General features: G+C 41.3%; 1 protein-coding gene across 2 annotated transcripts in view; it reads right to left on the bottom strand.

The window, feature by feature from the left end:
• The window catches only part of CHCHD6 (coiled-coil-helix-coiled-coil-helix domain containing 6), a 112988-nt gene that overhangs the window by 49572 nt on the left and 38512 nt on the right, over positions 1-24904 (bottom strand). For both annotated transcript variants that reach the window (XM_068409289.1, XM_068409290.1), the window contains 2 exons: positions 23332-23415; positions 3197-3267 (listed from right to left, as the gene is read on the bottom strand). In XM_068409289.1, coding sequence (XP_068265390.1) covers positions 3197-3267; positions 23332-23415 — 155 coding nt within the window. The remainder of the gene's footprint in view (positions 1-3196; positions 3268-23331; positions 23416-24904) is intronic.

Here is a 24904-nt window from a genome sequence, read left to right as displayed (position 1 = left end):
TGGCAACTGCCCAATTCACCACAGCATGTAAGTAACAAGGGCAAGTTGCTTAAGGTGCTGAAAGCTGTGCTCAGTGGTTTCTTGTTGCTAGGATCTTCTTCCTGGGAGAAAGAAACAGGTTGGACAGAGCCCAGAACAAAGAAGGAGACACTGTGGTAGGAGGAACATGGAGACAGGAGCAGGCTGGGTTCAGGTGAAGAGATGAGGAACGAAGTTCACTGCACAAGTCAGGCCATGCAGGCATCAAGCCTAGCCTCCTACCTTGAAGTAGGAACCAAGAGCTTATGACTGTGTCAGTGACTTAATATGAAGCTCAGCACTAAGTACTTCACTTCTGTTTCTATGCAAAGGGAGATAGGAAGGTTTACCTGCCTGCCTCACAGGCATGCTGTGAAGGCTGTGAAGGCTTTCACTGGTGGAAAGCTTGTACAATATTCCTAAGTCCTGCAACACTTGATCATCACTAAGGGGAGGAAACAGCCCGTGGAAAACTTGACCACTTGCGCAGAACTGTAAGTGTTGATAATGGAATAACAAAAGTCAGTAAGTGTCAAGAAAACACTGGGTTTTTGTTTCAGATATTTCTTATCTTTGCTTCAACATGGACTCCAAAAAACAGGGTACTTGCTGTGGAAACAGCCCCAGCTCTATTCCCCATTTCCTCCATCAGCTATGCTGATATACAATGGCAGAAGACAACAAATACAGGGTAGATCGGTCTCACAAGGCACAAGTGCCAGGGGCAGGTCTGTTCAGTGAAACAGGGATGATATAAGCTAGGGAAGAGACACTATGGGAAGGAGATGTGCTCTCCTCTGAAGATGGAGGAAGTGCAACTCCTGCTTTCCTTTCTTTACAGGAGCTGTCATAGTCCAGCACTGGAAGAAGGCAGACCTGCGCTTCATTGATATTTTGGCTATATTCCAGTTCACATAATTTTGCTGGAGTGTCAGTTTATTCCTGCCAGCCAAGCTACTAGATCTGCATAAATCAGTCTTACGTATCTTAGCACTTACTGTGCTTGTATGTCTAATATGAAAGCGCAAAACGGGATGAGCAAACTATTCTTTCCACTGAAGTCACAGGATCTTGTAATTTATTACCATAAACAGGCCGTAGAAAGACTTGAATGTACATCGCCTAAAAAGAGGACCTCGCAACATGCAGACTTCAAGTCCTACCAATTAAGCATGAATGCCAATGTATCAATGAAGCTTCCCTGTCCCTGTCCCAAACTTATGACCCACACAAGGCATGTGTACTCTTTAAAAGTGTTTGTACGGCATGTCATGCATCAAGGCCATGATCCCAAAAAGGATCGCTGCACACTGCTGTGAGAGACGCGTACACCGCAGGCTGATGGGGCAAAGCAATGACTCTTCCCGCATGTACAACTATCAAAGGGCATTATCAATCCCAGATCATGCACTCCAATATGCAGCTCACCGCAATCCTGGCTATTGCTGGCAATTTCTACTGTAAAGAAATAGAAAGTATGATGTTCACCTTCTCCCTTAGTTTCACTAGTGCCACACAGCTTATCCCTTCTCAAGGTGTCCCCCAGCCACATTATCTTTTTACACAAAATTCACATTAGGGCAGGTGTCTCTTTTGGCTGCAAGGAAGACAGCCTAAGGCATCTGTCCCTTTATGACAGTTCAAGTTCATACAGCCTTCAAATAGAAGGGCATTGTACAATGAGGCCAGAAGCCAGGGACTGGCAGACGATGAAGGCTCAAAGGGGAAGGAACCCCTGAGAGACCATAAACGCATTTTCTGAATCTTGAAAGAAGTCATTAGCATTTGCATTGGTCTCAGCCACTAACCTTTATGAGAAATGGTTGCATTCCTGAGTTTCCTACACTACCAGTCTTCATCTCCACAAGAAACAGAAGAGACCAAATGAAACTGAAACCTCAGAAACCAAACTTAAGACTACTATATAAAATAGGTTAGTTACAGTCTGTAACAGCAAGTAAAGAACATAATCCAAGGTCCCAATCCCTTCCTCTACAAAGTCACAAGGATAAATCATTGCTACATGTGTTCCCAACAACTGATTGCACACCTGCAGAAGCAAATCCAAGAAAAGACTGAATTGATCATAGACTGTCAGAACTTTATGCCCTATGAATTTTTAAAATTTTATTTAAAAACAGAATTTAGAATTCTGCTATGGAAACTGCACGAAAATGCACGCAATGTGTTAGCTGCCTTGTTTTGGCTTCTTTAGCAACTTATTGCTTGACTGTCCAAACAAAAATGTGAAATTACAACAGGTTATGTGATGCTTTGGCAGCCAAACATAATTTTAAATAAAGACAGCACAATATACTGCACACCCCACTAACATATTCATCACTACTATATTATCTATTTATGCAATTAAGTATCATACAGTCTGGATTGGACCCAACTGGACTACATATGTTACTACTACAGTTTACTGTATGTTGGCCAACTGTTTACCCAACTGAGATCCGAGTGCTGCTCTTGACAGTGTAATTGCTTTGGACTCATTAATATTAAAGAATTATAGAAAATATTTTTTCTTGGACAGCTGTTAGTGCATGTGGAACAATGAGCTATATAACACTACTGGCAAATACAAATGGAATTTAGACACTAAATATGCTCATAGTAAAAAGACAACATTAAAGGTCCACTAATTGTGCCAAGGCCAATAAAAAAGGTCACAAAAATCATTGCATCCATTCTAAGAAAATATTCATGATAATTACAACTCTATTTTAATTGATATTTACAGGGCTAAGATTTAGGCTGTTTACCTTTTCTTCCCTGGACAATGAAAACTTTAGAAGTGGTGCCATTCTTCCTACTCCCATGCACTAGCCCAATGCTGCAATGTGTAGGTTAAATACATTGGTTCAAAGGTTGAACAGCTTAAACATGTTCCATTGTCACTTTGAAAACCCCAGTAAATATTCCCATTTAATGTGAATTTTCTAAGTCCATGTCTTCTCCCTCATTCTCCTTTGCAAGACCTAGCAACTTTATACTAAATTCTGTCAAGCTTCACACAGAAGGAGAGGATGCCAGCTTACAACTCCTCAGCCCCCTGAATACCTGACAGGGGGTAACTTCACACTCCGTTTACAGGAATACCCAGAGGCTACACACAGAGCGTTAGGAAATGCAACTGGAACTGCTGAAAAGAACAAAAATGGCTCCTCACTTTATCCACTCCTCTGCCTTGGTGGCTGTGTCCTGGTATTGCTCAGATGTCAGCTTGTAGATCTCTGCATTCTGAAACAAAGAATATAATGCTCAGCTCTAAAAATTAAAGGCGTTTCAGATCTTATCCCATCCCAAAGTTATCTTCTATAATTAATAACTATTTCCAACAACAAACAGCATATTCAGTTCAAAGAACACAAAAAATGCTTTAAAGTCAATTTTCTTTTCAGCAAAACGCAGCAAGGCCACATGTCCTCCATTCCACACTTTATCTTCATGAAAGAAGAGGGGAAAAGGTCTCTTAACAACCAACCATCAGCTTTGATTATTCCATGTAACCACAAAAACAGGGTGTTTCCAACACCGATTTATTTTGACTTAGGTTGTATTTTGTTCTCTTTTTTCATTAATTGCTGTGAAGGATCTTGTAAGCTACTAACGTGCAAGTATCAAAATTGGCTGCTAGCACTGGAAAATCCATTTTACATTTCAGTGCTTCTACTTATGTTACTTATTCTTTAAAAGAAAATTATGCAGCCTGTTTCCCTTTAACTACATAGGGAGGTGTATCAGGTATCAGTTAAGGCACTGCCAAACAGAGTCTGGAGTGTCTTGCTGCAGGGCTTAAGAGGTTTGCATTAAATTCTCCTGAGCTTGCACAGAAAGAGTTCTAGTTCACAACTGCTCAGCCACTGAACACGGAGGATGAATTCCTCCTCTCGGCTGCACTTACAAGCCTCCCAAGCACAGACAGCAGAAGGGAAAGGCTGCACACCCCCAGCGACTTTGCTGCAAGGTCTTGTGTTACTAAACTGCTGATAAAGCTGCTTTGGGCAAAGCCCCTGGACTTTATACTGAAATAGCTGCAATTGCCTCACTCAAAACTCATCTGCAAGGCCCTTAGTCTGAAAAGGCACATGCAGAAAATACGCAATAATCAATCAAAAAAGTGACAAAATGGTACTGAAAGTGAGGACAGCTATTCATTAAGGGCCGGTTCTAGCTGCTATCTCGTCTCTCCCCAAATTTGGTCATTTTATATAAAATACTATTCCTGCTCTTCTTCATTTATTTTCCCATAAATGCAGCTGTGGTCCTGCGCACAATGAGACGACACATATTGTTCAGTGGTTAGAAAAAGGAAAGGACAGATATAACTCAAGTTCTATTAGCGGTTCTACCACTTGTGCAATCTTGGGCGAGTCACCATTTTCCATCTGCAAGCGAGGGATAACAGCTGCCTGTGTCACTGAAGTTGTGTGAAGCTCAGCTAATTGGAAGGTTTATACAGGTTTTCAGAGTCTAGGCTTCAAGGTGCTATATTTAAGCGTTTTATCTCTGGTGCCTGAATTTATGTCACATACTGAGAAAAACACAGAACAGACTTTGCTTTTCCAAACTTTGACCTAGGAGACAGACTTAAACTGAGAAATCACGGATGAGTAACCACTTCAAAATGCGTTTTGCCAGCAAATTGTCATTAATGTTTTCATTTACTTACTTGTTATATAATGGTCAAACTTCGATGCTATTAAACCCGTTTTTCTCCTTCCTATAATGAAAAGTTCAGCTTTTAATGGAGCCTTTTTCTCTGTCCTGTAAACAGACCTCATGACTTTCAGCTCCCTGCTGTTACTTATTTGCACATGAAGCCATAAGACCTGTGCTTCATTAATTAAATTTGCCATTAAAAATTAAATAATGTGAATAAGTAGATGTAAGTGTTATCTCCATGGGTTTCATAAGTCTCACCCTTTCTCCAATTACCACCCAAGCAATTTTCATATTTCATACTGTCTGATTTCTCAAAGGGACTGGATTTGAGAGATCAAAATGAGAGAAAGTGGGAAAGAGAGAAAGCAAGGTAGTAAAATTAAACATTTTTCAGGCAATAGGAAGTAGCCCCGTCAGATACTATTAGCCTGCAGCACTCTGCAGTGAAACAGCAGCAGGAGAGGAAAACAGGAACAAATATGTTGTACGTGAGACGCAGCATGAGGTTGGCATTTAACCCACCTAAAGAAAGAAAAAATAGCCAACAGATTCATTTGCTGGTTGCACTGTCGATTAAAGTGGTTGTGGCACAACCTCACCTAGTTTATTAGAGAGAGGGTTCAACTGCCCAGGACTATGGTGAGCCTCATCTTCAACATCATCAACTACAAACATGGACAAAAATACCTGGGAAAGAAACCGGTATGAAATAGCTCTGGATCCTAAAGCTGATGAAAATCAGGCAAGTGAGAACCTGAACAGAGAGGCAAAAATCTCAGTGAGGGGAAGGAGGAGAGACCTGGCCTCAAAGAAACCACAAGGCACATGGCACGATGCGAAGATCAAGGATGGGCACAGAAGACCTTCAACCTGAAGATGAAAGCTGCTGAGTTTTAAAAATGAAAAGGAAACATCCTTGCATGTGATCCAGCTGGACCTCTTGCCTCTGAGACAGACCTCTCTGCCTTCTAACTTTCCCCTTCCCCCTCAAAAACCCTAAAAAAACACTGAAGCAGTATTTCCAACGCTATGAATCAGTATCTTTAAATGCTTCCCCAAGTAAGAAAGAGAGTTTTACCATTTAAACCTGAGTTCCTTCAACAGACAGACTTGTTAAACAGGTTTTCTTTGGTCTCTAGGCCCTTTCCTACCTTGGGAAAGTTCGCTTTTGTCCTAAACACTAAATGAGCAACAGACTGGCCTTTCAGCATGGGCACAGGCACAGCAGGGGCTTCTACTTACAGAGAATAATTTTCCAAGTATCCTCATCTATACGACTTCAGATGCAAGATCTGCTTCATTTTCAGTATTTTACCCTATCACACTGTGCCAGGGGACAGCGTTCCAATGGCCTACAAAAATCTAGGACTTTATAATAAGGTTGCAAACGAGGAAGCAAGCCAGCAACCACCTATGCACTTCCCGCGACTTCAGCAGAGCTGCCCACACACAAGTGCAGGATCAAGGTGTGGGTATTTGCACTTGAAACAAACTCTGAGCTGCCCATAGTCTTAGTGAAGTCCTTTAGCTTCATAAAACGATATTCAGTTGCACAGTAAAAGAACATTGAACACAAAATTACAAGACATCAACGCTGCTTTTAATTTACTCTCACAATATTTGATGCTTGAGATAAAATGGCAGCTCACAAAGAAAAAGACGAACGTGAGACCTCAACTATTATTAAATAAAGCTCCTGGCAGTCTTAGTTGCAGAAATAAGTTTAAAAACATGACCAAAGGACACCATAAGGGCTCAAATAACAAGAGACACAGAAAGAATGAATGAACCACCTAAAATGTTTCACTTCTCTCAATAAAGCTGAGCCTTAGGGGAGCCGGCTTCAGAACATCAGAGCTTTGTCATATGGGGAGAGAGCTCTCCAGAGAGGACAAACTAAACAAAGAAATGTTAGTTTGAAAGATTTTCCCCTGCTATTAAATGATGGTTCGTAGCAAATAATAAAAACACCGAGAAGTTATAAAAATACATAACTAGAGCCCAAAGACCAACAGAACCACTTTCCTTTACCCTGCTGCTTTTCTACAACAGATTTTCTGCTATACCCTTGCTCACCACTCCTCCCAAAACACCCTTGCACTAAAAATCCCTCTTCCAAAGGGCACCCATTTTAAAACTTAGAGCTAAATTTGGAGTAATTTTAATTCAGCATTCCTCCTTGGCTGCAAGCATGCAGAGAAACTCCCAACACTCACTACTACACCTCGCTACACTGCCCAGGCCCTTTCCACAACACCTAGCAAAGAAAGTAAGAAAACAATGTAGCAGAAGATGGAGTTCTCAGGGTTATTTCAGGAGGGAAAGTAATTGAAGCATAAAGAGAAAACCCTGCCAGCTCATTCTCACATTGACATTAAACCACATTCCTTACAACTTCAGTGAAACACACGCTACTTGTGGTAACACGTAAAACAGAAAACCAAGCAATGCGAGCATGGGGAACTAGAAACAAATGAGATTTTAGGCTAAATTCTTTGTGAACATCCAGCAGCAGCAGCAAAAACCTGACACTGGGACACAGATTTCTCCCTCAGGTTCAGTCTGGGTCAATAGATCAGAAAGTGTTTGGATTAAAAAAACAAAAAACACCAAAACACCCCAACCATCACCACGGCTATCTTGAGATATTTTGACACCTCAGAGTATAGAAGCTTGTCAGTGGTCACAGTGCTTAAAGATACAAAGAGGATTAACAGCTGTTGAAATGCTGCCAGCCTAGATGAATGCCAGTGATACCTCTGATGAAACGGAGCAGGCCAGCGGAGGCCTTGACAAACGCTGCAGACGACAGACGGGGGATTAGATGGTACAATCTGCCTCGCACCTGACAGACGCGTTGTTTCGATCCCCTCTCCTGACCTCCGTGCTCGCCAGCTTCCAGCAAGCCTCCCGCCGCAAGCCCCGCTCGAGCTGAAAGCGCGAGAGGCAGCGCGGCATGGCAGGGGGAACACGCGGTGTGCCCAGGAGTGAAACACCGCAAATTGGGGAGAGAAAGGGGAAAGGAAAGCGGAGGTTACTTCTCATGTATCAAACGTCAACTGGGAGACATTAAAATTCCTCCTTCCAGCTGCTTCTGAAGCCAGAAATAAGACCTCACACCATCCTAATAAATCAGCACGACTGTCACCTGTCCGCACGCACTTGGGGACGGGGAACACGCACGTGCCCTGGGCACAGCTGCTGCCACGAGGAACAGCAGGGAGGCACAGAAAAGCGTCGGTCAGCCCAGCTTTGGGAGCCGCCTTTGCTCACAGCACTGCCCAAGGGAAGCAAAGGTACACGCGGGCACCACACACCTCACTGGGTCGCTGGTTCACACGCACTATAAATCAGGTTGCTCACTCTCATCGCTCAGAAGTCTCATGCAAATGGCTCCTAACAGATTTGAAAAATTACCCCGTCTACTTGCACCCCTCCCACAGGTACGGAGGCAGATGAGCTGAACCGATCTGTTCACTGGGCGACCCTTTGGATCTGTTAAAATCAACCTACACAATCAATCACTGCTATCAACTTTAGTCCAAAACAGGGAGTTTGGGAATTTCAGAACACACTGCAAGAAGTAATTTCTTCACCTCCTGAGCTCGCTGCCTTTGAGTCCATGCTCAGCCTGTTTGTTGGTACCAGCTAGCATTTAGCTAAAAGAGATCATTCACATTTTCTCCTTCCTATCAAGTACACGTGCACATACACATAGAAGTCGATTAACAAGGAAGAGAAATATGCATGTAAAGCATATCACGAGAGCATAGAAGCCAAGGGTTAAACTGGTTTTATGCTAAATCAAATTTTTTTTTCTCAAAAGGTAATAGAGAAAAGATGCAAGCAACTACAAACAGCTTGCTGATAGGGAAAAAAAATTTTTTTTTACCCAAAGCCAACTTTTAAACACAGCTCTGTTGTTTGCTGTTCATGTGTGGGTTCACCCACTCCTCCCACTGAGACCAATAATGAAACGAGAGCATTGAATTTGTGTCATTCTATTCTTTCCTTCAGCAACAGGCTGTGAGATCATAAATTTTGGATTAAGATTCAGAGAGGACAGAAAAAGAGCAATGTCCACAGTAACAACACAGGAAAGTTAAACTAGTCATGGGCAGAAGTATATACCTGTTTGAACAGATCTTCTCACGACTGCAATATTATCCTGAGTTGAAAGCAAAACATTAATTCTGCAGCATACCTAGACAGCTGCTCAAAGATAAAATCCCACAAAATACCAATCTCCACAAAATCTGAGGGAGGCAGAGCTGGGGAGAAGGACCACAGCTGGGTCTATCCTGTGGATAACAAGCCAGGCACAAAAAGGTTAAGCTACAGCCCCTAAAACACATGGTGAATCACACAGAGCTACACACCCCAGAACTGCCCAGAACCAAGTCCCACACAGAGATACTCCATCTGGGTGAAAACAGGTTTACAGACCCAGACTGAGATTGCACACCAGAGCCAGACTGTCTCTGTGAAGGTACCCTGGGAAGAGTCCAATTAAAACAGGTACCCCACAGAAAGATGGTATTAGGAACTTCTCCGAGGAGCTGCAAGTGCCTCACTGGAAACATGCAGAAAAGCCTCATGTTATCTTCAACCCAGAAAGACCGCCAGCAACAAAGAAATTATTTCTACAGAGGCGATTAAAAGGGGAAGAAGGAGCAAAAAAACCCCAGAAAGAATTAAATACTGCGTTTATATGAGGTTGCTTTAAAGCACACCGTTCTCAAAGACCGCAAATAAAGCATTAGTAATCCTTTAAACACAAACCGGACAGTAAAAGCAGCTTCAAAGAGAAAGGCCATAAAATGCCAGCAAGCAACCCAGGCTTTCTGATAAGGACAGCAATAGCAATGTGAAAGGCCCAGATTAACGCTAAAACTGTTGTAGGAGAGTATCGCTTCACTCTCCTCCTAGCTGGAAGTTTAATACATGAGCGAGAAGTCTTAGGTGAGGAATTCACAGTAAATGCCGGAATCAATTATACCTGACAAGTGCAGGTAAACAGGCCTCCCAGGCATTGATTAAACATCAAGGGTTTTCAGCATCTGCTTCAGGGAAGTCCTACACCTGGCTGACCTGCACAGATAACGTAGTGCCCATGACTTTAAGGGCACGGCAATGCCTGCTAAATCCCTGCGCCCGTGCTGGGCAGCTGCACAACCAGTCCCGTAGTGATACCTGGGTCCTGTCAGTCGATCCATCACACAACCAGGATGAATCCCTAGATCACAGGACACTGCCTCTAACAACAGAGCATTGTCCAAGAGAGTAACAGGCGTGCAGAGAATTGGTGCTAAGGGAAGAGGAGAAGACAGAAAAGAGAATTGCCAGAATATCAAGAATGCCAAGGTATGCAGCAGAAAGTTTCACTAGGAGGCTGACCAGCACTTCAGAGGGAGGGGGGGGGGGAACAACAGAAAATTGGCAGTCATCAAGAACTTGTCATACATTAAAAAAAGATACCAAGTACATTCCCCTGTCAGGCCCATCACAGGAGCTTATTTCGGGAAGGGAGTTTTGATGCCATCATGCCAAAGCTGGTATTTGACAGAGCCTCCAACAGAACTCCCACCACTTCGGACAGGCACGCTGCAGCTAAAACTCCCGTCTCTCTCTGCTGAGAATATCCCTAAGCCCCATTTATAAACTGCAGCAGCTGGCCCAGTTGACAGTTCCTGTCCCAATTTTAAAAATCTAAATTACATTCATGACCCCATCCTTCCCCAGAACAGGTAGCTAAGGAACAAAATTTACTGGATTCCCAGAGGAAGCCAGAACAGGAGGGACCCAAGGCAGAAGGATGTGCAAGAGCACTGGAGAACACTGAAGAAAATGCATCACCTCCATGCACTTGCATGGGCAAAGGGAACTGCAAGGAAGAGCATCACTATAAGAAACAAACAAAAAAAAGCCATCAAAAAAACAGAAGTATACTGAAGCCTGCAAGTTCCACCCCCTCCCAGGGTTTTTCCTCTACCCCCAACTGCAAATTATTCTCCATGTGCAGCTGCCAGTAAATCAAGCTTTACTAAATAACCTCGACATGTGCAGGGCTGAGAACCAGCCAACAAGCAATGATGAGATGTCCCTGGAATGATTAAGGAAAACGCAGACATCTCAGGTTACAAGGAAGCCTGTTGTACTCTCCCCTTAGCGCATACACAATGCTGCAAGCACTGTTCCGAAAACCTCTGATATTCAAAGGCTCATTTGGTTGACAAGGAGCCTGTGGATTTGTGGACAGATTGTCACACAAACTGTCAGGTTTTTAGAGAGACTATCAGACCTCTCTTTGCCTACGTTATGGAGCACATCAAAGACACAGAAGATGAACCAGACGCAGACTGCACAGATCTGACAGAATGGTGGGTGTACATATTCAGAATACCGTACTGCCGGGGGGGAGGCTTAATGTGAATAATCAGGGGCTGAAAGTTCCAGAAATGTGACAGATTTTGGCAGCGATTCTCATCCTTGCATTTATTTATCGAAGGGAGAAAAACTGCCATACTAGAGGCAAACTTGGGAAAGGAAGAAAAATTATATCAGCAGGAATTTATTTTGCCACTGTACTTTTTCTTTATTATCATCACTCCCAGAGCATTTTCTGAAGGTATTTGTATTTTCAGTCAGGGTTCTCTCACTACGCTTGCAGCTTCTCTCCCCGTTTTACCCTGCAGGAGAGGCTGGTTTAATGATGACAGCCAAAAAGACTACCAGGACTTTACAGGTTACTTCATTGTACACGGTTAATGACACAGACAAATCCACACTTTCAGAAGTGCCCGCTGGCTCGCGGCTCGCTCTGGAGATGCTCAGAAGCTCATTATTCAAAACTTCAAGCTCGAGTTATGGGTAATCAGCACATCTGAAGAAATACACCATACCTGGACAATCAAAACGTGAAGTAACAAAAGCTATTATAGAAAATACTAACCTTAAGCATTAGGGTCTCACTTTTTAAATGAGGACAATGTTCACTTATCTTCCAGCGAGCTAGAAACCTCAGTTAATGAATACCTGGAAAAAGTTCCCAGCTCCACAACTCAAAAGTAGTTTTATACAAGGATAACTTTATGTCATTCCTCTTTATTAGCAATACTTTGACAAACATTATAAAGCAACGGTTTATTTATTTTACAGCTGGCAAAAAAGTTATTAGGCTATTTCTACCAAGAAGTATTGATTATTACTTAAAAAGGAAAGTAAAATATAAAATGAAACACTGATAACAAGAAAAAGAAAACGGATTAACACAGATTCCTCTGGCCTGCCTTTACAATACCACTGTCACACAACCTCCAGTTCTCCCTGCAAGGCATCAGTTATTCCAAAGAAAAGAACACTAGTATCTTTTTATATTTATTCTGCTATTCAAAATGGATTTAAATTCTCCACACAGTAAACAGAAAATAAATACAATGTTTATCCTAAGATAAAAAAGTCAAGGAGGATGAAGGAGAAGGGATGGTAAAAGGGATGAGAAAGAAAGCAGAAAATATCTGTAAGTGATTTTCTTTCCATCATTTGACAGTCTCATTCTCTCTGCTTTTAGTGATCTTCTCTTTCACATGGTTTTTAACAGAGCCAGTTTCCCTCCTCTGAAGAGGACAAGGCATTGAAGAGACATCTCTGTAGCTGGCAAAGAGCTTGTGAAGTCTCCAAAGACAAGCCCAGAAGCACCACAGACCACCAATCAGGTGAAGAGGCATTTTCACAGCAGGGCTATTGAGACATAAATATTAACATAAAAATCAAACACCCACAGAGACCAGAGGCAGCCCCACAAAGGCTTCATTCCCATACTCTGGCAGTGACCATTCCTTCACAGTCAATGACTGTCACAACCCTGGTGCATGATGTCACCCGTGGCCTCCAACAGCATTTGGTCACCACCAGCTTAGTATCATACTTTCATTACAGAATCCAGGCGGACGAAAGGGAACAAGGGATTTCTCACCTTTAGCCCATTACAGAATAATAGGAATAATTACTTATTAACATTAAACCAGAAAAATCTCAAAAAGCCTTGCTGCCAAGGCATCTCAGGAACATAAATGGAAGAACGTCACACGTACGGTGTACCATACACCTGCAGATGCAAGCTAAATCTACTCTCAGAATTTAATCTCTAAACACTGTCTCTAACAGTAAGGAGCACTACATGCAAACAATAACAGACCTTGACTTTGAGACTAAAAAGAGCAAGAAATAAAAGTAGGCTTAAAGGTCCAAAAGAGATATTTTGGTATAAGCATCTGTAATTATCCAGGGTTTGTTGCTGTAGCTGATAAACGTTATAACAAGAAAAGGCTTGGGAAACAGTGTTGTAAGTGGATTTTTCAGGCTCATGAAAAAAGTATCAATTTTTCACCTCTATCTCCAGGACAAGACCAAACAAAACATCCCAGCCCTTCAACTGGGGACAGCTTGGGCTGAGAAACTGGACAACAGGAATGCAAGGAAGGGACAGAACTATGCTATTGCTGGGGAACAACAGGATGGGGAAGAGGAAAAAAAACCTCAACCACCACAAACACTGCAGAGCTGGAGCCAAATCCTCTCTCCACAGAACACACAACAAACTTATAACCCAGCTTTGTCCTATTTTCAACTGGCAAGGACAAACTCTGTGTTCCTCACCAGGATGCCTTTTGCCTATCGTAGAAATCGACAGCTAGGACACAATTATTTTTTTTTTGTTCTTCCTGCAACAAACCCTTGCCTCTAACTGGAGGAAGAGTTATTATCTCGGTGCCACACGAATGAGTGATTAGCCGTCAGGAAGTAATGGCTTTTTGCTGCTGCTAAGAGAAGCTGTATCTCAACAAATGACCTAAAGGTGAAAGGTCTCATATACTACACTTAATCCCCTAAACAGCCAAAGGAAATGTTGTGGTATGCATAACTATTATGAAAAATGAAGTCAAAAAATTCATATACATGCCCAGGCGGGCACACAATACAGCATTTTTACACGCCCATATGAGTTGTCTTCTCTGTTTCAAGAACCATGGTCCAGACAGTTCAAGGCTTGCTGCATGTCACGGCAAATTAGACGATCTCTGTATACCATCCAATACATCATAAGACATCTCTAGGGGGGAAAAAAAAAAATCCAGGCACTGCTCGATTGACCCAGGCGTGCAAGTTCACAGCAACCTTGCAGCTTGAAATCATGTAAGCAAAAATTTGGCTTCTGTTCAGAAGAATGGGTAGGAAGAAGGAAGGAGAAGGAATTAAGCCTTTTTTCTTATGAGAAGACCTGAAATGCAATAATTGGGAAGAAAAGCTTGCTCTTCTCTTAAAATAACCTAGTTATTACAAGTCTTCTCAAATCAGAGACTTAAGAGTTTTATCTCAGCTCCCACATTTCCTTCTCCGATCTCTCACTCCTCTGAGGCCCCTTGGAGCCTGACACAGATTTAAGTGGCCTCTCGGTGTTTGCTGGCTCAGTGGCTGTTCCGTGCTGTCGCTGCCCTCTGTGCAGGGCAGCACCTTCTATCTGATGGCTGCTTCACTGGTGAGTACCGACCAGGGCACAACTCTCCACATTTCTCAGGGTTCAACTCTACAGAGGGCAGACAGTTCTAGTCTATATAAGATGTGTGTTTATTTAAAAAAAAAAAAAAAACACAATTTCAGACATTATTTCATATTTACTTACAATGGGGCTGGACTATGAATGAGGTAAACCCCATTTGAGACAAGGTGTTTAGTGGTAAACTGCCATTGGGATAATTCTTGGTGCAGGAGAATATATAGCCAAACCACTAGCTACCCCAAAAAACAAGCAAACAAAACCCCCACCACTCATCATCCTGGGATCAGGAGATTCTGTGACAGACGGAGCAAATACCACTTGCAGTGGCTCAAGACCTCTCGGCGAGCCTGATGGTACACATATATTTAAGAACATTAAAACGTGTTATTTACAAGCTACTTCTGAGTCACCCTGGTCTCATGGGAACGTGCATTATATGTTCAAGAAATTGGTACAGCTCTTTTATTTATGTTTCTTTAAAATGACTGGCAGAAGGGGAAGAACCTTCAGAGAAGTGGCCCTAGGCTGTCATGAAACATGTATTTAACACACCCACAGTAAACTACTAAACTCACTTCAGAAGCTGCAGCTACTGTAAATAGAGAGTAGTCCCTTTATAAAGTCTGAACTCTGGACTACTTAATTCAGCACAAATTTGAGATGTTCTGTGGAGTCTGCCCAATTTACAGAGTAATTATTATCCATATTTTCTATTAACATGATGACAGCATATTCTGTAAGGGCAGAACCATAATTTTAAGGACATTTTCAAAACAAGCCCAGGCCTTGGCTTTATTTTTAAGTCACAATAGTGATGCATTTTTTCCTGCCACATGTGGAAGGACTGCTGCGAGCCAAAATAGAAATCTCAGATTCCCCAAAGTCAGGTTCTTATGCAAGTGGATTCCACACGCACAGGGAAGTTTTGTCTACCTGAAACAATTTCCAGGACTAAGTCTAAATCTGGAATATCCCAAGAGAAGCACAAGCTTCAATCATCCAAATCCCAGCAGACACAGACTCCGGCCTAAGGTCTGGAACATATTTAATCAATTCACTGTGTAACTCTCTACAGTTTCATAAAATAGCCAATACTGCAATAACAGGGCCAAAAATTAATTGTACACTGGTTGGTGAATTACACAGAAATAACAGGCAGCACTGGTATTTATTGCAGCAGAATAATGTAGTTGGTGCTAGGGTACAACTACACCACAGTAAAAATGAGAGACAGACAGTGTGTCTGCACGCATGTGTATGTATGTGCATGTGAGCACTGCTTTCCATTACAAAAGTAGCACTGGTTTTACTGGTAACAGTGCTACCTGTATAGACACACATTTATAAACACCATTCTGCTTCTACACAAGTATACAAACAGGACAAAGAGGGAGAGAACAGAAATTTAATTAGGCAATAAGAAAATTAATGAAGGGAAAATTGGGTTGAATAAAAAATGGCAAGGGAGGGTATCAGAAATATTAGATAATGGGGAAAGCTCTCAAAAGTAAAACAAAAGCACCCCTTATTTTGCTCTTTTTGGACTAGACTTGATAAATACTCTGGTATTGAGTTCTAACAAAGAGACAAGATCACATTCTAGGTCTTTTTGTTCTGCCTTTAACAAGTCTTTATAGTGATACACTGATGAGACCAGATACCAGATTGTTATCTAAATTCAGCTGCTAAATTCAGTGTTAAGACACTAAGTTCAAACCACACATTGCCACATTTATTTCACAAGTCGAGCCTGAGGATGGATTCCTCCAAGACGAAGCAGCCCATAAGCATCATTCTCTCCCTCTGCAAAGGTACTCTAAATGCCAGGGAAACAAAATCACCGTAAGGCTCTGACAGTTCACCCTTCAGCACACAGACTGCAAATGCATCTCTACACTAATCGGGCAGGCTGAAGAGGAAGCAAACACTTAGCTGGTGTTTGCATAGAGGTTGCTTGTAATTTGATGTGATGTACTGTACATCAGTCAACACATATTGAAGAGGGAACATACACAGAGAAGGCAGAGAAGCAGTGCCGACATCTAACACATTTTATTTACCCTATTATAGATGTTCTTTGAGTTCATCAAATTACTAATCAATTTACCTGGTGTACTGAGGTTATTAACTACTGAACTTTACAAGCTTTCAGCAAAACAGCCATTAAATGAGTAAATTGAGCACAGGGTACTGGAAGTCAGTTTGCAAGTTGGCCAACAGCAACAACAAAGCAACCTCTCCCCACAGACAGGGAGACAACAGAGAAGCATTAGGAAGGCAGCCTCCTTGAGATGCTGTTGAGCCCTAACAGATACCATCGGAAAGAAGAAATTAGGGATGCCACACTCCCTCCTCCTCCTCCAGCATGACATTTAATGTCTGTGAATAACTGAAAAGAGGAAGAGGATGGGAGGTCAGAACCAGTTCAGATGACAATTTCAGGTTCGTTCTTTTTTTCATTTTGTTCCCGTTGAGAAATTTAATGTGCACACAGGACAAAACATTCAGTTCTCTAAATATCATAAAAATATATGAAAATAAAAATCTTCGTATCTCTAAATACGCCCTAAGAGACTGCTAGAGCCACCGCCGCCTGAAAGACAAAGTCCATGCAGCCTCGGACAGACAGCCCAAGCAACTGGGAAGTGATCTGGATGACTAGGACAGATCTTATCAGACTATTTCAGAACTCTATACTCGGGATTATTCTTCTTGTGTTCAGAAGATTAAACCAGCAGTTCAATGAACTGGGTGCTTCACTATATTACTCCACTGGCCTGAAAGGCAAACTGCTTTTTTTGATCACAGCTGTTGTAGGTTCACATAAAGCCCTGCTAGTTTCATGGGAGGAAGAGTTTGCAGGGAGGCAAGGGATGAGAACTGAACAAATTAGGTACAAAAAACATGGAAATTGCAAAGAATATTGTAAGGCTTGATTATGAAGGCAAGGACAAGAAATACTTCTGAAAGGGAAACACATTTTTTGAGACCAGAACTTGGTTTCACACCAACTGTTCTTCCTCAAAGTACCCCACAGCACTGGCTAGAGCAGTAAGTTAGTGGCTGGAGGCAAACAAAGCAGCCCTTACACACACAGCAATAGCTCACACGCAGCTCCAAGACGTTACAGGCATTTTATTGAGAAAGTAAATGGTGTCAGTGACACCTGCCAAGACATATCAACTCGTCTAGAAAAGGGCACTGAATCTTTAACTCCCACCAAGAGGGCAGAGGATTCGGTTGAAGATAACACCTCAACACGGCCTGCTTTTTCAAAGGTAGGTGAGTGCTCTCTAGGTCTTGTGGATACAGACATAGTCTGGTACCTCAACTTAGGGAGCTGATTCCTCCTCCCCTTCAACAGAAATCCCCTGACACCTTTTCCAGGTGACACCAGTTTGTTCAGCCCCACAGAATCTGCTTAAAATTGATCACGAAGGCCCAATATGAACATATTATTCTGGAAGGCTTTTTTTTCCAGGCTGCTGTCACTTTCTCTGCTGAGATGTTTATTGAGATGAGTTACTGGCCAAAAAGCATAGAAATGACAGTGGACTCAACATGTAGGGGTGACCTTGGTGCACCAGAAGTGGGAGACTGCTCCAAGAAGAAGGATCAAGGCCAAGAAGAATAACAAAAATAAGTTCACCTCCCATTCTTTACACATTCTAAATGCTTTACAAACATGAATTAAATGGTAAATGCAAGGGCAAAAGGAGATTAATTTAAACAAACCAAACAAGGTGAATGCCACACACAAAATTACAAGATTTGTGAAGCTAAGCAGAGAAAAAGGTGCAGTCTACTTTATTAATAAAAAGGTATTTGTTTAACGCATTCCTTTCCCACTTGCACAAACACTCTACAGCTTATGAATACCTCTTGTGCTGCTGTTTTGAAAAACTACAAAAGCAGAAAAACATTGCATATTAATGTACCCACTGCTCACAGTAGTCTACAGCCACCTAATAAAAGCTAACGTGGGAGCCAGAGCTTAGGAAAATCCAAATAAAGAATAGACATCCATCTATAGCAAGGAGTTTCACTTCATCTGCCGAGATTACCTTCAGCTTTTCTCAGCCGGTTTACACTACTCCAAAGAGCTGCCCATGTTTTGCTGCTCTGTAGCACTGCCCTTAACCCATCAGGTTAAACCCAGACAAGAGGCCAAATAGCAAAAGGAGTCAAACAAATATTTACTTGGGAGAAAGGATACAACTAGTATGCTAAGTGAAATCTCCTGGCATCTGAAGGGTTCCAGGACAGACCACATTTCTTTCTTATCATACTTTCTAAAGGATGTTTCTACCATTTGGAGAAAGCAGGACAATGCATACGCAGAATCCTTAATAAAATCCCAGTTCTGAGCAGTATAGGTGTTAAGTACTTATACCAAGCTTCCTCCATCTCCCTCCCTGCTTCTCAGTTACATATAAATGCATAAAAGAATGTCAGCTTAAGCTTCTCAAATTGAGTGTTTATTAGGTCCAACTCTCATTCTTTCTACCCATAGAAACACTACAGTGAAAAACCTTCTAAACAGTTGAGACAAGACCCACTTTTGGTGAAACAACTCCAAATTACATTGATGAGATGTGAATTTACTCTAACAAGTCAGAGTTAGAAGTTTAACCGCTTATAACACATTACCCAGGTCTCATTACTGGATTACTTATTGGAGATTAGACAGTAACATTGGAAACACAGGTGTGGAATGGAATGGCTGTATCACCAGCTCCAAAATCCTGCAATTACACACAGTCATGTAAGAAGTTGTCAGTTCAAAAGGTCTAGTCCCTGTAATTTTCCTGATGACTTCAGTCACTGAGTGACTTCAGTCACTCCAAAACAAAAACATACAAGCAATCCAAGAGACTGAAACACACAACTACAACAAACTACCAGAGTTCAAGTGAGGAAGATCAAGGGCATCACCAGTGTCCTGATCCTCTCCAAAGAATTTGTTCAATAAAATTTGAATTAAAAAAAAAAAAAAAATCTAAATAACATGCACTGTACTGCAGGCAGAACAAAACCCACCACCCCTTCACACACACACAACCCCTGATAAAGTGATAATGAAGGGCACAGTGGGAAGAATACCTCCCAACAACAAATCACGGCATTGGTTTAATCCCAGTACAGCCACTTCATGCATTCAAATCTGCACTCAAGAGCTGAATGCTGCTAGTAGCAGTAATGCGTGGCATTTGCTCAACACAAGTCAGAAGTGCAAATCAAGCATTAGGCACTACAAAGAAACAGAGAACCAAACAGTGATTCTGATACAGCTACCACATATCTTCATGGTCCAGCCACATCTTGAGCACTGTGTGCACAGTTCTGGTTCACACCTCTCAGAGGATTAAATAGATGTGGAAAAGTTTCAAAGACAACCAGCCAGGATGATCAAAGTATTTGGGGCAAGTATCCCATATACTTGCCCTGATCTTACACTCATCCCCGGACATCCTCTTTCAGTCACAGTTAGAACCAGCATATTGAACTAGATGGATCTTTAGTGTGACAGCACTGCTGCACTCTCTGTCTTACTTCTTCCAGTGCTTTAGTAGAAGGGGTAGGGAAAACCTCAAAAGCTGAAACATTGAAATTATTTTCTCATACATGCCCTTTCCTGTGAAAATTTTAATAAGACTGTCTAGAGAAACTGAGTTTTCTCAAGATCTATTTGAAATAAGGTACACTCATAGTTCATCTCATGCAAAACTAAAGGCAAAGCCTTTTTAGCATTTCTATAGCTTTACTGTTTCACAACACTTTGCCCTCCCATTATAAGCTATTCCATCATATAGATGGAATAACTGAGATAGATGGACTAAGTAATTGTTTCAAACTCCCAAAAGAGAAACAGCTATTAGAAAACGAGCAGTTTTTTGCTTTCAATTCTGTGCTCTGTCCAGTAGATTACAGTATTCTTTCAGAGATTACAAAATAAAAGGATAATGTATTCACACAATCTGCTGCATTCAAGGGAACTACTGAGTTCAATTCTGGTCAATACATCTCAAAGACAGAGCCGCAAGGGGGAAAGGGCCCAAAGACAAACAAGTAGAATGAGAAACCTGGAAAAAATCATTCACACAAGCAGAGGCTGAAAAGGTGAGGACTGCTCAGCTTAATGGGAAGGTAAAAGAGGGAACAGAAGTCTACAGATAACGAATAACGAAGAGAATTCCTTTTCTCTCTTTCACATAAAGAATATTAAATGAAAAAAAGTATTTGAAATTGGTAATAGAGAATTTATACAGTACATAAGTTAACCTGTGGCACACACTGCCACATGATATTGGAGGCAAAGAGCTAAACGAGGCTTCAGGAAAAATACCTGAGACATGTAGAAGAACGATGGCAGTCATCCAAGTTCCATTATAGTGAATAAAAACACTGAATGAAAATAAACTCTTCTGTAGCAGGGCATGTGTCAGCCTCTGACTGACAACACTTAGCAATACTCTTTTCAAAGTTGTGCTCCAAAAGTTTTTTTGTTGTTTTGTTTTGGTGAGGTTTTTATGCATCTTCCTTCAAAGATTTTGAAAACTGACCACTGTCAGGACAGTCTTCATGTTTGATTCAATGCGGCAGTTACTACGCTGTAAGGAGTATGTAACACAATTATTCTTAGCACCCTACTAGGAAGGTAGGTAGTTCTCAACATCAACAGTTCAAAACATCCTTCAAAAACAAATCTCTCAGTCTCCTACTGCTGGGACAAAGCCAACCTTAGGTTATAGACAGGCACAGCAGGAGAGGAGAGGGGAGAATTCCTGACAGCCTGACCCTTAAGAAGGAGAGATTTCAGCTTTCTGACTCCACACTGAGCCATCACATCCATTCACTCCCAGCCCAACACCTCCGAACTACCAGTGACCACACTGCAAGTGACCATCCCCTCTGAAAACAGTGGAGAAAGCAAACTTCTGTTTCAGAGCTCCTCCCCACCTCATCCCCTTACCGATAGCTTTTTTCTAATATAGACACATACATACATAGATACATAAAAATATATCTAAGCCTGAGTTGGAAGGTTTTAGCACAGTGGAAGGAAAAATAAATAAATAAATGTCAAGGTCTGCGTGTTTTCAACAAATAAAAGCAGAATTATATAAAAGCAACAGCTAATAAAAAAGATTGTTCTGTGCTGTGTTTTCCATCTTTCCAACCATTATAGGAATAAAATTATCCACAGAGAAGATCGAAAACCTTTTTCAAAACTAATACAATTAAGCTTTATTACACTGTTTCAAGTACATTTCTCTCCTCTCCCTTCTAGCCCCCACCACCTTGCACTCCAATCTTGACTAACGGTTGGAGGCATCCTTCTATTTTATTACCAGCAAAATTCTAGTGTTTAAGGGTCAGAAACTATTTAGTGTTTCAAGAGAGGAAAGAAAACCTGTCCTTTTTATCTACTTGCTTTTGTACACGTAAGAACTAGAAGATAGTTTCTACACAGCTCTGCAGTTTCAACTGGACTACAGACAAGCCACCTTACTCCCCTGAGAAGATCCTGCACTAAAATATCCATCACCTTGTTTAAAAAGTTACCATGCAGCAAGGGACATGGACTTGAAAAGGGAAACACAAAATACAACAAAAGACTTCAAAAAGAGGACAATGCAGCCTGGACACAAACTTCTCCCCACTCACTGTCCATAAAGGACAGACGCACATACAAATTTTCCCTGCAGTTTCTGCTTCATGAGACCAGATCAGGAGACAATATAATAGAAGCACACAGCATGAGACAAAGAAATTGCAAAAATTCCCTTTGCGTATGAACATATGGACAACTGTGATAATTAGAACGATAGCTGCTAGATTGTTTGCAATTTCACTGAACAATCCCCATTATCTAGAAATAGAATTTTAAAATCTGAATGCAACACTGAGTGGTAGTTTTAATAGTTTATTTTTTAATGAACTGTATGGATTAAAGTGTTGCAAAATTGTATCATGTGAAATTGCTCATGGGCATGTTTTACCATCAATGGCTTAAAAAAAAAAATGCTGCATGGACAATCATGCAGTAGCAGGGAATGAGAGAGGGAATAGATGTGCCGATAGTTTCCTACCATTTCTATAATCTGCAATTTTCCCATTTCCATATTCACCATCATTCTACATGTTGGTAGTAAAGCAGATTGATTTCTCTGTCTCTTTACAGCCCACCTTTTTCATTGTTTGCATTTCTTTTTAGTCACATAACACAACTACAAGTTGGATATATGCAACTCCCTGTCAGGAGGTCTAATTGCTTCAAATTGGAGAAGATTATTCTCCACATTTATTAAAAAAAAAAAAAAAAAAAAAAAGACTACTTATAACATTATTTCATTTTGCCAGGAAGTGAAAAATGCATTAGTTCATAAGGAACAGCATGGCTGCTCCTATTTTTATGGCATCAATTTTTAAAAACTCATCATGGTAAACAATTAAACAGAGAAGCAAATCCCACGTTTAGGGGAGAGATTCAAATCCCTAAATGGATTTTCAAAGGTCATTTCAGGCTTAAAAGATGCTTGACAGTGTCTCTTTAAATCATGTTCATTTCAAAGGCTTATCCAGCAAGAAGCAGGCAGTGCACTGCAGCAGCACTCTTTGAACTGTTGGGTTCCCCAGAGAAAAATTAATAATAAAACTTAAATTCATATTTATAGCAAGATTTCTGGTGGGTTTTTTTGTTTTTGTTTTTAATTTAGGAAAGGATTTTTAACAAAAGGAATTAAAAAAACAGGGCACTTGTTTTTTTTCAATTTAGCTTTCACCTAAACCCCATGGTGAAAAAGAAAATAATGTTTGAACTACTAGAAATCTTTTTTTAAAAATCATCCAGTTAAAACCCCCTTATCTTTCAAATGCAAGTTGCTCAAAAGATTTGTTTTGTAGAGCTTTTCCATCACTTAACTATGTAAGGGGTAGGGGGCAGATAGATACTGGGAACTGACAGTTCCATGTTTCAGCACAATACTTCTTGTTTCTCTGCTCTTTGGATCCACGCAGATCTGCATCCAATCCTATTAGTATGCAGGGGCCACAAATAAAAGACAACTTAGCCTTACCTTCCTCTCAATGCGGGCCAACTGCTCCTTATAGAAGGCCTCTTGCCGCTTCAACTCTGCCTCCCTCCCTTGCAGCTCCACGGCCTGGGAAGAACAAAAGAGCATCAGTAGAAGACGAAATTAAAAATAGAAAGTGTGAGTCCAAGGAAAGCACATGAGACGCACACTGGAAGGAATTAAAAAAAATCATTGCTCAGGACTGGTATGGGATTCCTCCTGGTGGAACTACAAACCTTCAGTATTCCTGTTCATTTTGGATTATCCCCACGAATCTGAAACGCTCTTATTAGTATCATACTCAAACTCATAACCTTGATTTTATTTCTCCTTATTAAATGAAAACATATAATCATAGAAAGGTGACGCCTTCCTATTACCTTTTTCAGAACTCCACCTTATCCAAGTCTTTGTTTTTCACAAATCACGATGTTTATTACTCCACTTCAATGTTCTTCACCTTACCTTAAAAATAAATCTCAAATCCTCCACTTCATAAACACTTGCCCCTTGGAGTGTCAGAAAACTTCTGTAGTTTTAACAGATCCCTACAATCACGAGGAAGATCCAAAATACAAGCCTACGTTGTAATGTTTTTACAACAACAGACATTCTCATTGACCATACATTAGCTTTTACAGACATACACAGGACTGCCCTGATAATTAAGTACGCACCGCACCAGCATGCTCAGAGTTCTCTGGCCGGGTGCTGCAGATTTGGAGGGGAGATGGGTGTCAGAGAATTTCTCTTCCGTCTTCCAAAGTATAAGTGTGACACTTCCAAAACAGCAAACCTGGTATACAAGCACGTGCTTAAGCATAACCTGGTCATCAACTAAATGATGATCAATTGTGTTGTTACAGCAACAGCTTTTGCCTTTTAGCTCTTTACAACCAACAGCACTTCACTGCATTCCCACCCCTAAACTGAACTAGCATTAAGAAAACATGGCATCGACGGACCCGAACCAAACTTTTAAAGCTTAAAAATAACAAGCAACAATATTAAGAGGAATGGCACTTGTTTTTCTTCCCCCATCCCACCGCGCTGGGCCCACATAAGTTATCACCAGGCAAGAAGACCTTTCAAAACTAGAATTATTAGTCCCTTTAATGCGAACACAAACCCTGCTGATCTATAGCATCCCAGCAGCATTGCTCTTAACTTTTAATGATGATGGTACACTCACAGAAAATGCTGGTCCAATATGATTAAGCAGCTAGGACAGAAACATCCTCATGGGCTCAGGTCCATCGTTTTATGGCCAACAATCATTGTTAATGAGAAAAATTACATCTGAAAGCCAGTTGCTGGGCATTTCCTTGTTTCTACTCCCCTGCTGATGGAAATACAGTGGTATAATAGGGCTTAGAAGAGATTTTAAGCCAGGTGGTGAGGGACAGTGGGTAAGTAAAGCAAGAAAAGAAGTAGGGAGTACATGAAATAGGGGGTTTGCAGAGGTGTGGTAGTGGTGTCTGTTTGTTTTTAAAGGAAAAAGAAATATTTTTGTTACCACATTTGTCATCCCAACCAACAGCGCCAGGGTAAGGCACAAGCACTATACATTCATATC

The sequence above is a fragment of the Nyctibius grandis genome, chromosome 10 (assembly GCF_013368605.1).
Source record: "Nyctibius grandis isolate bNycGra1 chromosome 10, bNycGra1.pri, whole genome shotgun sequence".
Taxonomy (NCBI): domain Eukaryota; kingdom Metazoa; phylum Chordata; class Aves; order Nyctibiiformes; family Nyctibiidae; genus Nyctibius; species Nyctibius grandis.
This window is presented reverse-complemented; position numbering and strand designations above follow the sequence as displayed.